This window comes from Charadrius vociferus, unplaced genomic scaffold (genome assembly GCF_000708025.1).
Source record: "Charadrius vociferus isolate BGI_N301 unplaced genomic scaffold, ASM70802v2 scaffold291, whole genome shotgun sequence".
Classification (NCBI taxonomy): Eukaryota; Metazoa; Chordata; class Aves; order Charadriiformes; family Charadriidae; genus Charadrius; species Charadrius vociferus.
Window position 1 is genome coordinate 6,528 of NW_009646958.1, and position 15,535 is coordinate 22,062.

Below are 15,535 nucleotides of genomic sequence, written 5' to 3' on the forward strand. Positions count from 1 at the left end.
AGGCTGCAGGCTGCCGGGCTCGCTCCTGCACCGAGCAGCACGCAAGCCGGTCCAACAAGCCTCAAAGCCCTCACGGAGCCAGCTGGATCGCTCCCGGGCTGGGCTGGAGGGGCAACAGGGCCCCACTCCCAGCCCTCCGCGGGGGCAGGCACTACGTACACCAAATACTGGTCCCGCAGTTTGCGCAGCTGCATGAGGTCTGGCTTGAGGCTGTTCATGCGCTTGTCGATCTCCCGGTTCTCCGAGGCTTGTTTCTTCAAGTCCTGCTCCAGCTTCATCTTGCTGTCGTGGATCTCCGTGATGCGAGACTTGAGCTTCTCCGAGTTCATGAGGATCCTGGGAGAAGGAGGGGGGTTTAGGCTGTGAGCCAGAGTGGGGGAGGCAGAGGAGGCAGCCTGCCAGCTCCAGCCCACAGCATGCTGCTGGAGAGACAAGGATTGCACACGCTTCGGCTCTGCGCAGGGCCGGGATGATCCTTCCAGCCCCCAGAGCCCTTACCCAGGCAGGGCAGGTCACCAACACCCCCATCCTCACCTTTGCACCTCCTTCTCGTTGCCCTCTCGTCGGAAGCGCTCGATGTACTCCTTGCTGCATTTCTCCTGCGTCTGACACTGCTCCTCGAAGATCTTGATCGTTTCATTGAAGGCCTCAATCGCCGTCCTCTTCATCTGCAGCTCCTGAAAAGGGAGGGGAGAGCTGAGGAAGGGGGAAGATTTGGGCAGGTTTCTGCCCGTTCTCATGCCCTCCCCCCCCAGCCCCAAAGCAGCACTGTCCTTGCTGCAGCCAAAATATCCCCCTCTCCAAAGCCCATTCTCTGGGGAGTCCCCTCAAGTCCAGGAGCAGATAAATGAGGCAGTGGGTACCCCAGCTCTGCTCTGCTCTGCGCACAGCAGCATGGCTGCCAGCGACGAGGGGATGCCAGTGCAGCCCACGGGGAAGGCAGCGCCTGCGTACCTGGGAAGTGCGCGTGTACTCCTCGTACAGCAGGTCGTACTCCCAGCTCTTGTCCTGGTACTGCTGGTGATAGACCTTCAGCTGCTCCCCGACGGCTTCCACGCTGTCCTCTTTCACCACTTGGTCCTGCCATATGCACAGCCTCAGTCAGGACCTGCTCTGCCCTACTGCCCCTCTGCAAGGTCCCATGAAGCCCCACAAGATGCTTGTCACCCCACAAAGCAATGTCCCACCAGGGGGAAGAGGTGGGACACCATCATCTACCAAAGGGCCAGAGATGGACGAGCAAATGCCCCTGGTTCAGGCTGTGCTGTCCAGCCGTGTCCCTGTGGCACAGCCCTCACCTGCTGGTATTTGGAGATGGGGTAGAGCAGCCTGGTGTCCAGCTTGGCGTTGTACTGGGCAAGTGACTCGTGCCGGTAATGGGTGATGAGCTCCACCACCGAGCCGAAAGTGAGGGGCTCTGAGAAGCCATACTTCCCTTCCCGGTGAAAGATCTTGATCAGCTTGTTATTGCCTCCCTTCCTGTAGCGGGGAGGGGAGAGAGGGCACTTACCACCACCCCTGCACCCTGCACCAGCCTGACATCTGGGCATCCAGGCAGCCGTAAGCACAGGGACACGTGCCGACAACTCCACCCCAGAGCAGCGGAGGCTCTCGGGGGACCCCAGCGCCCTACCTGAGCGTGAGCGTGTACTCCCCCTGGATCTTGCTGGAGGCATCGCGCACCAAGAAGGTACCATCTGGCGTGTCCCGTAGCTTCTCGTTCACCTCCTCCCTACAAAGAACATGATTGTCACAGCCTGTGAGGTGCAGGCAGAACTCCCCTAGATAACCCGACAGAGACAGGGCACCCAGGATGTGAGTTGCCAGCCACCCCCTTACCGGGAAATGTCACCCCAGTACCACTCGGCGTCCTGCAAGGGCACGCTGTTCCCGTTGGCCAGGCTGGCTGCGCTGGGCTTTGGCTTAGGCGGTTTTGGAGGCAAAGCTGTAAGAGAAAGCAGGATTGAAGCAGGGTGAGCCCAAATCCCCACTCCCCACCTTTGCCAAGGGTAATTCCTTGGAGCACTGAGTCCCCCTCCCTGCAGTGACCATCCTGGGAAGCTCCGCTTGGCCGCCAGGCTGCCAGGAGCTGCTCCAGGCACATCTACAGCAGCAGATGAGCGCCTCGAGCAGGCACCCAGGCACAGCCGGGCTACACAAATGCCCTCGGCAACCCGCTCACGGGGGCAGAGACTCCACACCCACAGAGCACAAAACGCCAGCGCCTTGGGCTCCAAGGAAAGGGCATCTCAGTACCTGGAGGCAACTGTTCTGGCTCCAACTCCTTCGTCTGCAGAAGTGTCTCCAGAAACAGCACGGAGAAGTCAGGACTCAGTTCTGGGCTGCAAAGAGGAGCCAAGATCAGCGGTTGTGGGGGAGAATCTGGCACTGCTCCCGTGCCCCCCAGGCAAAGGGGCCCCTGGGGTCATCTGGTTCATCCCAGCTGCCAGATCCCAGGCTGACCCAGAAACAAGGGCTCTGCCCTGGCTTTGAGTCCCATATCTGTGCGCTGCCAGCAGTTTAATCCCACACGCCGCGAGGCAGGGGCTGCAGGCAGACCTGCTGTTACAGGCGGGACTCCTCGTCCTGGCAGGCACAGTGGCTGACACTTGGTACATGGCTGGAATCGAGAGCCTCGTGTACCTGGCGCCAGGCAGCCGGAGGAGAAGAGGACCGAAGATCTCTCCCAGGACCCGAGGGTGGAGGCTGTTCGTGTTCTGGAGCGGGACCGCAGGCGACTCCAGGGCCAGCAGCAGCTGCTTCCGGCAATTCTCCGGCTGGGGGATCTCTGGGGAGAGCACAAGACACGATGGAAGGGTTGGGACAGCCAGCACTGCTGTCCACGCTCCAGCTGCGTCACAGTGTGGGAGTGCTGTCGGCAGCGGGGGCCATGCGCCAGACCCCATAGGGACAGGACTTATTTTAATACCCCAAACGCATCCGTCTTGCCCAGCCACCCGTTCCCAAGGGGGGCCAGGGGAAACCCTTACCCTGCAGGACGCGAAGGATGTCTCCATGCACGGACAGCGGCACCACGGGGGAGGGCAGGTCCTGCAGGTAGCCTCGCAGCGCCTCGCCCAGAGAGTGCACGTCGAAGAGCTCCAAGTCGCCCAGGGTCCAATCTGCCAGGGCACAGATCTCCCATGGGTGGCGGGCACAACACCGGGCACCCAGCCAGCAGCTCCGGCGCTGCCAGCACCCATCCCAGAGACCATGGCGTACCACCCAGCCAGCTATCACGGGACACGGCAGGTTGGCACCAGGAGGGAGCTCAGGCAGCCCTCGAGCAGCCCACACCACAAGAGGACTCCTGGAAGTGCCCCCTGCGCCCCAGAAATAAGCTGGCTCTGGGAATGCAGGCAGGCCCACCCCCGGGAGGGTGTAGAGGCCATTTCGGGTGCCCACACCCCTTGCCCTGAGCCCTGCCACTGGAATCCTGGGCACGCACGACTCATGACAATTCTGTTCCCTGCTGCTGGTAGAGACAAGCTCAGACGGACCAGCCACGCACTGAACCCAACGGGGAAAATGTCTCCCTCGAACCGTGCTGTCCCACAAAGGCAAGGCGCAGGCTGTCGGGACAGCACATAAAGCCTGTCCCAAAAGCAACGCGACCAAAGCTGACAACACCATGTAGTTGGGGTTTGCAAGAATCTCTGCGGATGGGGACAAGCCAGTGTGGTGCTGGATAAGGCCCAAACCCAGCCGAGAGGCAGACAGCTCCGAAGGCTTCCCGGCAGAGACATCAGCCGCCGGCACAGCGGAGCCAAGGCTCCAGCCACCAAGCTGAGCTGAAAGATCCTCCCCTGCAGATTAGTGGTGTGACAGAGCCAGAGAAGCCTCCACCAGCCCGTCGGCAGAGCACCTCGAGAGCGGGGCACCCCGAAGAGACAGCAGGAGACAAGAGCAGGGGTTCACTTGGTGACCTGCGAGTCTCCCGAGTCGGCGCCACGTCCCTTTACCCCAACCCACAGACGGTGTCGGGAATCCCCCCCTCCTGTCCCTTCCACACGAGAGGGGGACGTGTCGGGACAGGGATGGCCCAGCCCCACAGGCAGCGTGCCGGGAGTCAGGAACTGCCGGGGACAGGCGAGTTTGGCCTGGATTGCATTACTGCTGGCGCTGTCACATCCACTAATCTCCTCCATCTGAGCAGATTCGCCTCCTCACCACGCGGAGCTGGTTCTTACCGGTTCTCAGCGCTTGCCTCAGTTCGGAGCCAGATGTCCTGTACAACATCTCGCTGTCTAACCCTGCGGAAGCGGGGACACTGCTGTTAGCTGTGAGCTGCGCAGCTCCCAGAGCACGCACCGTTTCGGTGCCAGCCCGGCAGCAGCACGCCGGCCGGGCAATGGCTGTGGCATGGCTAACCAGGCCTGGATGGTGTCCAAGCCAACCTCCTGCAGATGCTGCCGCAGCCCCCTTGGCCCCCAGGACACCCGGTTCAGTGGTCCCGTTTCTCTCCTATGGCACAGATATGGGCTGGAAGCGCATCCCAAACCCCAGCACCCATCTGGGGCGCGTAGGCACCCTGCATGCGGAGCCAGCAGCCTCACCCCAGGCCTCTGCGCGGGATGGCACAGCGGCATCCAGCCCAGCTCTGGGGAACAACAGCTCAAGCCAGAGAGGAGCTGGAGACTCCCCCCTCCCGCAGGCAGCTGCGTCCTGCATGTCCCACAGAGCTCGGTCCAATGCCAACAGCTTTTAAAGACAGCTGCCTCCCCCTCTGCCCTCACTGGGGGGCTTCAGGGAGGTATCAGCCCCTTGGTTCTCAGCATCCCCCCTTACCTTTCTTCTCAATAGCTTCCACCAGCTTCACCAGCAGCGGTGGTGCAATCTCAGGAGGGCTGAACTGCTCCTGCAAGTCTGGGAGAGGAGATCCTGGGGGAGAGGGAGGGAGAGAAGGGGTCATCCCCAGCAGACACTCTGCAGCGAAGCCGGACCAGGGCACAACCAACGCTGCTCCCAACAGCAGCGTCCAAGAGCGGAGGAAAGCCATGGTCCCTGCTGTGAAGACACAGCCCACACGAACGCTGCGTGGAGGCCACAGGGAACCACTGAGCTGGCCCAGAAACCGGCACGGCACTTGTTGAGCCCGGCCTTGCTCCGAGCTCCCGATGGGGTGTGCATAGGGGGATCCCTACCGCTCCCTGCGGAGGCTAGGAGGCAGAGCCTATCTCCCTGGGGACCCCGGCACCTGAGCAGGCAGCGCAGGGGTTAGCAGGGCTCCCGGAGCTCAGGCAGGTCCCTGCCCAGCGCAGGGCTGGCGGAGGAGCGCGGCCAGGGAGCTCGCTCACGGTGGTGAGCTGTGATTAATCCAGCGATTCAGACAGAACGCCGTGTCAGCAAATTCCTGGCCTTGATTGCTCGTTTAACATGGAAACCAGCCCTCTGACTCCCCCTCCCCGCCAGTCCACAGCCTCCGTGCAAGCTGTTACAGGGCACAGACAGCCCACGGCACGGGACTGGGGTCCCGTCTCCCTTCCCGGGGGATCTACGGCACCGTATCGGGTGGCATTTCACTGCCACCTCCAGAAGATCTTGAGGTCCCGGCTCTGGGCACCCCCCTTCCCCTGTGCTGGAGGGGTGATGCATGCTGGGGCAGGAGCACGCAGGGCCGGCCGGGCAGCTGCCAGCGGGAGGCTTGCTGAAGGGCAAGTGGTGCCAGACCCCGTCTTGCTTCCAGCTGAGCACCAGCCGGTGCAGGAGGCTCCTCTGGGCCAGTCCACAGCACCGGACAGACCCTGGGGAGTCCACGGTCGGTGAGGACAGCCATCACGCTCCGCTTTGGGGAAGAAGAGCCAAAAAAAGCTGCGCCCCATTGCGAAACACAGCTCTGTTGTCATGGATCTGACCCGAACTTGCCCGACGTGGTCTCACCACGAGGCACAGCAAGCTGAAACTCTGCACCCGGCCGAGCCTCCTGCACCCACAGCCTCGCAGGGAAGACAAAGCAGCTCGCGTTGGTGCAGCTGCAGAACGGGGAGCAAACGGGGCAAGCACCCAGCAGCGCTGCAAGGACCTGGGCTGCTGGAGGGGGGCATACCCTCAGCAGAGAGAGCCCCTGGGCACGGCAACGGTGCCCAGCGTGGTGCTGGTCAGGGTGGGGAAGCTGCAGGCAAGCTGCCAGGCTGGCAGCTCCGAGCCTGACCCTTGGGAAGGGCTGAAGGGAGAGTAAATACTGGTGCTGCCCACGTGGCCCGGATGGGAATGTGCTGCTTCAGCAGGCAGCAGCTTGCCTTTTTCTTTTTTTTCTTTTTTTTTTTTTTTATCAGGCAGCCTGTGCCGGAGCCAGCAGCGGCTCCCGAGCCTGCCGGGCCTCTGGGCTGGGCCGCTGCGAACAAGGCTGCTCTCAGCACGGCCGGGGCAGCTGCGGAAATATTTCCGAGCCACATTTTCCGCTCACGTTCTCCGCGGAAGGCAAACACCAGCAGCTCGTAAATTCACCGGCAGAAAGCCCCGGGTCTGGTCGCTCTGCGGGGCCAGCCCTGCTCCCGGGCGGTGTGACAGCTGTGGCACCAGCCCTGCTCCCTGTGTGACACAGCGGGGCTAAGGGATCCCTGCCACCCAGGGCAGGACCCGGGAAACAGGGCAGAATTGCTGCCAGCTATGAGTTTCGTGGGGCAGCCAGGAGACATCCCTGCACCTCCCAAAGTGCAGACCACGAAGAAATAACACGGGCTTGGCTTAAATACAGTTTCTCGGTTGCAAAAATGTGTCTCCCCACACCTGGACCTTCACATTTGAATTACCACCCTGCAGGCCCCGGCTGTGCCCAAGGTGGAGGTTGGTTGTGGAGATGCACCCAGAGGGGATGGGGACAGGGCTGGTGCCCCCCTTGCGTGCCCTAGTACCTGACTCTCTCTCTGCTCCATCCCCAGATGGGATGCAGACAGGTTGGCTTTTGTTTTTTTTTTCCCCAAACATGTCTTTTCTGTGTGTCGGGAGCTTTGGCACATCTTCTTCCACATCCCAAAGATCCCCTCCCCTGTGCAGGGCAGCGGTTTTGACCACCCAGACACACCTCCACCAAGTGCTGCTTGAGAAGAAGAGGAGAGAGCCCATGAAGACATAAATACAGCCCCCGAGGGAGCGCAGGGCTGGATATAGGCAAGGCCAACGCATCCACCGCAGAGCATGCCCCAGGCTCCCAAGAGGAGCTGCTTTCTTGGAAAGGCAGGTTGCGAGTGGGATGACTCAGGTCAGCGGCTCTCGCTGCCAACCCAAACGTACGGCCCGGCTGCATTCCCACCCTGCGGAGACGCTTCCTGGGGCCACCCCTCTGGCTCTGGGAGCAGGAACATGGGAGGCAGCCAGCCCCACCACCCTGGTTTCTGACGCAGGGGCTCCTTTCCTTTCCTTAAGACCTCAGAGATGTTTTGCACAGCTAGAAGCATCTGATGGGATGGCTGTGGCTCCCAGGCAGAGAGGGACGGGGAAGACACAGGACTGCCAGCCAAGAGCGTGCTCTGATGCCCACCAACTCCTGCTGCTGACCCCGCTCCTCCCATGTGCACCAGCACGAGGCCTTCTGCAAGGCACAGGATGGCAAAGTGTGGCTATCCACCCCTGTTTGCTGCCTCAGAGCACCCGGGGCTTGCTGAGTCCCTGCCACAGAGCTTATGTGCCTGGGAGCCGAAAAAAAAAAAAAAATAGGCAAAGAGAAGGCAGCTGCCACAGCTCTACGGGCAGCGCTGAGGCACGGTGGCTCTCCCAGCTCCCGGATCGGGTCCGTGCCAAGCGCAGCGCCGGCTGGGAGGCAGCCGCAGGGGCAGGACGGCCCATGCCATGCCTGAGGGCTCCTGCCCAGCCCCAGCGAGAGCTCTGCGGATCACGGGGGAGGGACGAGTGCCAGGCAGACAAGCAATTAGCTCCAGTTCTCAGAAGTACTCTTTTAGACCCTGACTTTTCTCCTCTTGCCCAGAGACAAGTAATTGTGTGTCTCAGCGGGGCTGAGCGGCTCTTGGCAGGGAGCAATGCCCCCGGCGCTCTAGAGGCAGAGGCAGGGATGTGGTTGGGAGAGGTCAGGGCTTATTCCTAAAGGGAGGGAGTGGAGCAAAACTCTCCGCGGAGCAGGGAGATGGATGAAAGATCACGGGCCAGAGAGGGAGAAGGATCGTGGAGAGGTAAGAGCGGGACAAGTATCACCCCAAGAAGCGATCGATAAGCTGGAGGAACAACATGCTTTTCTCTCAGCCAGGACCGAGCGTAAGCCCACAACTCCCAGGCAACTCGACCGCACTGCTGCCAGCAGAGCAATTCAGCGCTGCCGAGCCGAGGTGAGGGCTTCACCGCTGTCCTGTGAAGCCACTCACACCCCCTCATCTGCTGGATGCCGAGAGTGGAGGTGTCTTGGAGCAACGCGGCAGGCAGCAGGGCTTACCTTGCTCCGGAGCCTCCTGCAGCCGGCAGCCGCTGGCCCCTGGCGTCGCGGGTAGGGGTCTCTGCACTCGGGGCCGGTGAGAAGGGACGGAGATCTTCACGGGCCCCACATACTCCACGTACGTGCCGGGAAAGTCACCCTTCTGCTTGGTCCGCTCGTTGACACCCAGGATCCACCCGATCTGATTGGGGGTCTGCTCATCCCCATCTTTGAAGCCCAAGGCTTGCAGGGCGCCCTTGCTCACCACCAGGATGTCCCCAGGCAGCAGATCAATGTCCTCCTCACGCTCCTTGCGGTAGGGGTAGAGCGCGCGGTACTGGAACCCATCAGTGCTGCCCATTCTCTCTGTCGTGGGGAGAACGGCTCTGGATGACGAGGCAGCACGTTTCGGGCAGGAGAGGAGGGATCTCAGAGGCAGCTCTCCCCCATCAGCACTGTGAACGTCTCTGCGTGAATCAGCACCTCAGAAGCCTGGTCCAGGTGCCTCGGTGCGCTTAGGTGCAGCCCCTTTTCCTTAGCTTGAAACCACGATTCAGCCAGATTATGGAGCAAAGGGAGAAGGAGACAAACATAATCCAGCACTCGCGAGCGGGCATGCAGCAAAGAAACAGGAGATGGGGGTCTGCTTCACCAAAAAAGAAGCAGGTTTCTCGGAGTCCGGCGGGCAAAAGCACGGCACGCTTCCAGCCCAGAACAGTGTGGCATGCTACGTCTCCCTTCCCAGTGCCTGCAAAGAGAAGATGACCTGTCACTGCACAGCCAGACACCCCACACCCTCCTGAAATGCCAGCATTAAAACTAGGGGTTCATCAGAGCAGCTGAGAGAAGCAGGACTCGTTTCTCTCCTACCTACCAGGTGATGCTGAGCCCTGGATCCAACCAGGACGTGCTAATACCAATCTACGCTCCCAAAAGCGAGACAGGAACCCGGGGCAGGGCACAGGAATGCCACCTCCTCTCTGCTATAACCAGGCACCAGCTCTGCATCTTAAAGAGGTTCAGTCCTGCTTCTTCAGCTTACCCTCTGTCGCAGCACTTATGCAAACAAGAAGACAACCAGTGGGACAAAACAGCCTTTATGCAGGAACTTTTGCATACAGAAAAGGGTGACCCTGCAACCACCAGCTGGAGGCCCTGAATAGCAGCAAAACAAACAGATTTAACCTTTTCTTGTTAAATCGATTAAATTTCGCAGTTCACCTTTACATCTCCCCATGCAATCCCTCACAAAGCCGTTTTCTGAAGGTAGCTGCCCACAAATGTAGGTTAACCAAGCTTTCAGTGAAAGGCTTTTGAGATGCTTCGCCATTCCCACAGAGCAGCACTTCAAAGCTTTGCTCTGAGCAAAGTAAATTTTTGAACTTTTCAAAAGCAGCAACAGCATCAAGTGCGGGCATGGGTTTTGGGGTTTTTTTTTGCAGAGATGGAGGTGAGGGGAGTTAAAACAATCTTCAGAAGCCTTCAAGTCTACTTAGAACTGCTAACTGCCTTTCAGCTATTCAGAGAGAAACTGAAGAATATGCTGCCTGCCCTGCCCAGAAATCCACCAAAAAGAACAAACCTGGGTTATAACATGTTGTTGAAGGGATGTATGAACTGGGGCATTCCCACCAGCCGGGCATGTCCTCTTTTCCCATCCCCTCCCAGCCGCACAGGCCAGTTTTCCATCTCCCCCAGGCAAATCCCAGCACTCCGGTTCCCGCAGCCACAGCGTGTGGCTGAGCAACGGACCTACAAGGCACAGGGGCAGCCAGAAACCAGCCTTCCCAGGGACACCCTACGCCTGCTGAAACGCTGCAGGTCCTATTAACAGCTTGAGCTGTTTTGGCCCAGAAACCACCAAACCCAGAGCTCAAACTCTTGAGTCTCATCTGAAAGCTATTAGCGAGCAGGAAGGCGCTTCTCAGGGCTGCCGGAGCCTCTGCGGAGGGAGGAGAGGAGGCAAAGGGAGCCCGGGCACCCTTCCCGGCGGGGTCAACGCACAACCAAGCACGGCACGAAGCCAAGGCTGCTCCGACCGCTGGTTGGACTCTGCGAGAGGCACTAACGTTGGTGATCTGCGGTATTTCAAAATAACCCTTTCGGCCCAGCAACACGTTACACTTCAGCTACGAACACGTCTTTCCTCCCGCGCGTGCTACCACCCCTGCACACTACCGGAGAGTTCGAGATCAATGCGAGTCCCTCGAGAGGAGCCAGCTTCACCTCTCCGCAGCCCAGCGCCACGCTGCGGGCTCCTTCTCTTTGCCAAAGAAGAAAGGCACAAAGAGACCGTGGCACATGAAACCTGTGCAGCAGCCAGGGCCCGCACTAGTTGCCTGAGCTTGGGCAAGCGTCCCAGCTGGGCTGTCTTTGCCATGAACGAGCAGGCACTGCCTGCGGGGAGGTAAGACACTCACAGCCAGGCTCTGGCAGGTAGGGAACAGGATTGAGCCTGATCCACGTTGCTGGAGAGCTTCTCCGGAGCTCCAGGAGCAACACCAGGCTGCAAAGACTCATGGAGAGACCCTGGGGACAAAGGGGTGTTTGCAGGAGAAACAGCGCATCCCAGCACGGCCGCCGTGCAAGCTCCCACCATGCTGGGATGGCGGCCGCAGGGAACTCGCAGCAGAGCCCGCATTTCCCCAATCCAACCAGCCCCAGCCAGGAAAATATGACTTCATAATCAAGAGCATAAAGAGAGATTTATGGCCGGGCTCACAGCCTGCCCCTCTGAACGCTGCCTGTCGGGGTCCCACAGAGCCGCGTCGGCAGCGCCGGGGGCACTGTCTCACTGCCAGGGGTCTGAGCGGGCGCTGCCTGCTGGGAAAGGTGCTGGCAGCTCCCGCTCCTCCTGGAGAAGACAGACCTCACAACGCACCCGGAGGTGCCGGAGCCCAAACCCAGCGGGGTCGATGCTCCCCAGCAGGCACCTCCCCAGCTTCCACCCGCAGATCCCAGCCCCGACTCCAGGCGCCTCAGACAAGCGGGTGCAGCCGAAGAGGCTGGAAGGACAAAACGTTCAGCCCTGGCAAACTCGTTCAGTGGCTTTTAAAAGCAGACCTGCGTGGAGGGGTGGGAAGAGGAGAGATTCGCTCTGGAGCACCGAGCCTCTCCAAAGAGCAGGTCCCGCAGCTCCTGCTCTGTCGACTCCTTCCAAACTCCTTCCCTGTGGTGGGAACGCAGGGACGCAGCTCTGTGCCCTCCTGCTCTTCACATCCCAGTGGGTCACTGGGCACGTGAAAAAATACAGATAACTTAGAGCCAGCCTGGTCCTGGAGCAGCCTCACCTGCCTTCCCTCTGCTCAGCCCAGGCAGGGATCAAGTGCCTGTGAACACGGGTGAGGAGACCCCTGAGAAACCCAAATCTGCATGGCACCGTCATCTCCAGGGCAAGCAGTTGTCCTCTGTCCTACCACAGACCCAGCGAGCGGCTTCCCAGGCCGAGCTGCGTGTGCGGGACGGCAGCCTCTGCTCAGGAAAGCTCTGCACCCCGACGGAGAGCAGCCGACCGAATCGGCGTGTCTTTGGGGAGAGGGAACGCACACTCCCCAAAGCCCTGAAACAGCTCTTTGGAGGGAAGGTGAGTTGGGGAAGGCAGCGCCGAGAACGCGGGACACGCAGGAGCCTGTCGGCTGGAAGGAAGAACACCTCTGAGCCGGGGCTCTGCGTGTGCAGGAGAGAGGGAGCAGCTTGCCAAAAGATTTCAGCTGGGCCCGGCTCCAGGTTCGCTCGGCTCTCGGAGAGGAACCTCGTGTGTCCGCGCTGGCGAGCACTTGCTTAGGCTGCTCTGAAAATCCCATGCATCAGACATCTAAATACCTTTGGTAAATCTATCTCAGCGCCCAGAAACAATCCCTCGATTCATTAACTGCTGTCAATACTTTCTTTGTTTAATACGTCGGTTTGAAACAAAAAACACATTACAAGTCTTTTTGTGTATGCCCAGCACATAAATAAAAGCATCTTAATGTTTCAAATGTGGTTCCTGTGCTTTTTAACCCAGTTCCAAGCACAGTTCAAAGTGCAGCTTGACTCAAAGCGAGACTCTGCGCTACTTTCCCTCCCCAGTGCAGCAAAAGAATGTATAAAAATATTTAAAAGAAGAATACACTTACAAGAATCTACTCAAATCTTTTCAAGTTACATCAGATTCTCAGCGAGCAAAAAACCAACAAATCCAGTTTTGCAAAATGCTACATGTTAATGGGTTACAAACAATGAGAACAAACCTTTGCTTTAATAAAAAAAGAGAAAATTGGACAATGCAACTAGGGGTGGAAGTAAAAACGGACATGGAACCTCCTGCCACATTGTGCCCTATCGTGACAACTGCTGCTGCATCGAGTCTTTCCGACCTATGCAGCCGAGGCAGCTCTGCCCCTCACCAGGGTGGCACAAGCCAGCAGTGCCGAGCACGCCGTGAGTCACGCTGTGTCCACAGGCACCCGAACCACCGAGCAGCATCGGGGCGGAGAGGGTGAGAGCTTGGGAACCCCTGGTTTGTAATTCGGGACAGACACCACAGCAATCCCCTGTGCTCTCAGGCAGCTTTCCCGGGCTGGTTCCCTCCTGGGCCATGCCAAAGAGTCTGAAGGATGACTCACAAGGCTTGAGCCACAAGTGAGGCCGTGGCGGAGGCGGCAATGCCACGGCGAGCCGCGGAGGAACGAGCAGGGCAAGCCCGCAGGGAGCTGGCGCGGGCGGGAAGCGGAGCTGGACACGCTCCACCAGCTGCCCCTGGGGAAGTGGCCAGAGGAGCGGGGAGAGCCGGAGCCGTGCCGGGGGCTCACGCTCTCAGGCTGGCGACGGCCACGGCGCTGCCAAACCAGCTGGTATTTCCCTCCAAACAGGGAAAAGCAGCAGGGACGGTGAGTTATGCCGTGAGCCGTGCCCAAGGCAGGCATGCTGTCCTGAGAGCAACCACATCTCAGCAGAGGCATTGGGCAGCCAAAGCCATTTTCACCTCTTTTCTCACCAAGAAATGCTTCCCGTGCAGCCAGCAGAGCCAGAGGAGAAGCAGCATCCTGCCCACAGCCACCAGCTGCCCTTTGCCAGGGATACAGAGCATTTGCTGCTCAGACTTGGGTTTCATTAAATATTTTGCTTTATTCACTAAAGCCCAAGGAAATGAAGGAACATCTGAAACTTTTCACTGAAAAAGTAAATGTTATGGTTAGCAGAGACCTGAGGAGCCTAATAAATCCCTGCCTCGGGATGACCGATACCTTCCTTGTTTTTGAGAGACAACTGGAGGTCTCAACGACCTTCTCCTCAAAGGCTGGACAGTCCAAGAGCGCCTCAAGCAATTTGCAGACCTACTCCAAGACTTCTCATACTGCCGTGCTTCTCCTGACGTCCGACTTTCTTGCTTCAGTTGAAACTTGTCCTGTCTTACCCACCTCAGAAACCTTCTCCTCCTCCCCGCAAGAGCCTTTTACTTGGCCGGAGACTTTTACATGCCAGCACCGAGCGGAGAAGCACCAAGCACCCTGTACCACCACCGTCCCTTTGCTCCAGGCTCCCTTTACACCAGCCCCCAAGCAGCAAGAACACACTACTTCCATTTTAGGAGAGCTCATGGGGCAGGGTTTAGTTTTTACTTTTTTTTTTTCTTTTCAGAAATGAACCCAGGAGCTGTATTTTGGCTACTTCCCTCAAAAATTACAGTTCTAAAAAAACTGAGCACACGAAAAAAATTCCAACTGCTCTTGCTAACTCATCTGCTTAAAATCACATTCCCCGGGGTATTCGGAACTGATATGACTATTTATTAGCAGCTTTGCACAGCGCAGCAGTCACATGAAGTAACCTACAAGGTGAGAAGCAACCACATTAGCAGGCCAGCATTATTCGGGTATTGGTTGAGAGAGGCAAGACCTTCCAACTTGAGAAATCCACTGTCCCTTCCTCTGTTTGCTTTTTATCTTCCATTACTTGGCTACTTTAGCTCCAAGCTGCGGCTCCAGATCTTCCCAGAGGGATTAAAAGAGCCCTCGATATTATAAATACTCTTTTTCATTGTAAACACACCCCAGCACTCAGAGCGAAGCGCCGGCACTCTGACACGGCTCCAAACTGGCTCCGCAAACCACTCTGCTCCTCGCCGCATTCCAGCTGAGCCGCGGCTTCTCTCCCAACCCAGAGCTTTTGTCCAGCGAGACCCAACTGCGAGCAGAAAGGATTTTCCTCTGTGCTCAAAACCTTGTTCTAGCGGGTTAAAAACCGAGGGTTTGGGGCAGCGATCACCTTTAGGAGGACCGAAGCCTCACCGCGAACCGCACAGGCCAATGAAGCATGATCTGCCCACGTCAGAGAAGACAGTCACCAAAGAAACCAAACCATGGCTTGGACTTTCCCACATCATGGAAGAGTCGATGACTAGAGCAGAGGCCAACCCAGCCTCGGGGACACACCAGCCCTTCGCATGTTAGGGAAGGGCGGGGGAATGGCCAGGAAAGCAGTGATTTAGGCTATATTTACTCAGCTGTCTCCATTCTCTGCTCTCACTGAGAAAGTCACAGGGCCAGTTCCCCAGTGGCTCCAAGAGCTGCTTGGGAAATAAAGGCCGCACATTAATGGGGAGGAGAGGCAGCCATTCCTCTGCCATGCCGGGCAGGGGTGCCAAAAGGCGCAATGCTGCTGCCACTCCAGCTCTTTGCAGCTCTCGCAGAGCTCATTTTAGACAGTTTTCCCCCCAGCTTTTATTCCCCATTGAACACAGACCCTCAGCTTGGGACATATGCAACCGCGGGAAGCTTCCCTCTTCAAGGGGTGAGAAACATCCCCGGCGTGAGAAAAGACGCAAGGCACAAACCTCACTGGAAAGAGGGTGGGCTGGCCACCATCCTAGAGCCAGGGTTTGGGGGCAAGTGCTTCTAGAACCAGCAAAGCCACAGCCACCTTGGGCCAGACTCCGGCACATCCAGAGGGACAAACGCATCCCTGGGGCCATCCAGCCCCGGCCTGGGCTCTGCTGGGGCAGGATGGGAGAGGGGCCAAGCCCTCAGCCCGGGCTGGAGCCCTGCAGCCCTGACAAGCCGCGCACCCCGAAAAAGCCGCTCTTCTCTGGCGCTGCCACCCAGCAGAGGGTGCCCAGGACCCCCTCCCCGGCCATGGGGGCTGCAGGGTCCCTGCACTGGCACCACTGCAGGGGGAACGGCACTGAGGTCC

At 58.8% G+C, this 15,535-nt stretch overlaps 1 protein-coding gene across 1 annotated transcript in view; it reads right to left on the reverse strand.

The window, feature by feature from the left end:
- Positions 1-8,723, reverse strand: part of PIK3R2 (phosphoinositide-3-kinase, regulatory subunit 2 (beta)) — a 10,293-nt gene extending 1,570 nt beyond the window's left edge. The window contains exons 1-12 of the mRNA XM_009895157.1: positions 8,384-8,723; positions 4,789-4,881; positions 4,191-4,253; positions 2,991-3,122; positions 2,644-2,788; positions 2,257-2,342; positions 1,840-1,945; positions 1,634-1,732; positions 1,299-1,479; positions 955-1,080; positions 535-677; positions 160-336 (exon numbers count right to left, since the gene is read on the reverse strand). Coding sequence (XP_009893459.1) covers positions 160-336; positions 535-677; positions 955-1,080; positions 1,299-1,479; positions 1,634-1,732; positions 1,840-1,945; positions 2,257-2,342; positions 2,644-2,788; positions 2,991-3,122; positions 4,191-4,253; positions 4,789-4,881; positions 8,384-8,723 — 1,691 coding nt within the window. The remainder of the gene's footprint in view (positions 1-159; positions 337-534; positions 678-954; positions 1,081-1,298; positions 1,480-1,633; positions 1,733-1,839; positions 1,946-2,256; positions 2,343-2,643; positions 2,789-2,990; positions 3,123-4,190; positions 4,254-4,788; positions 4,882-8,383) is intronic.
- Between the last annotated feature and the right edge of the window lie 6,812 nt (positions 8,724-15,535).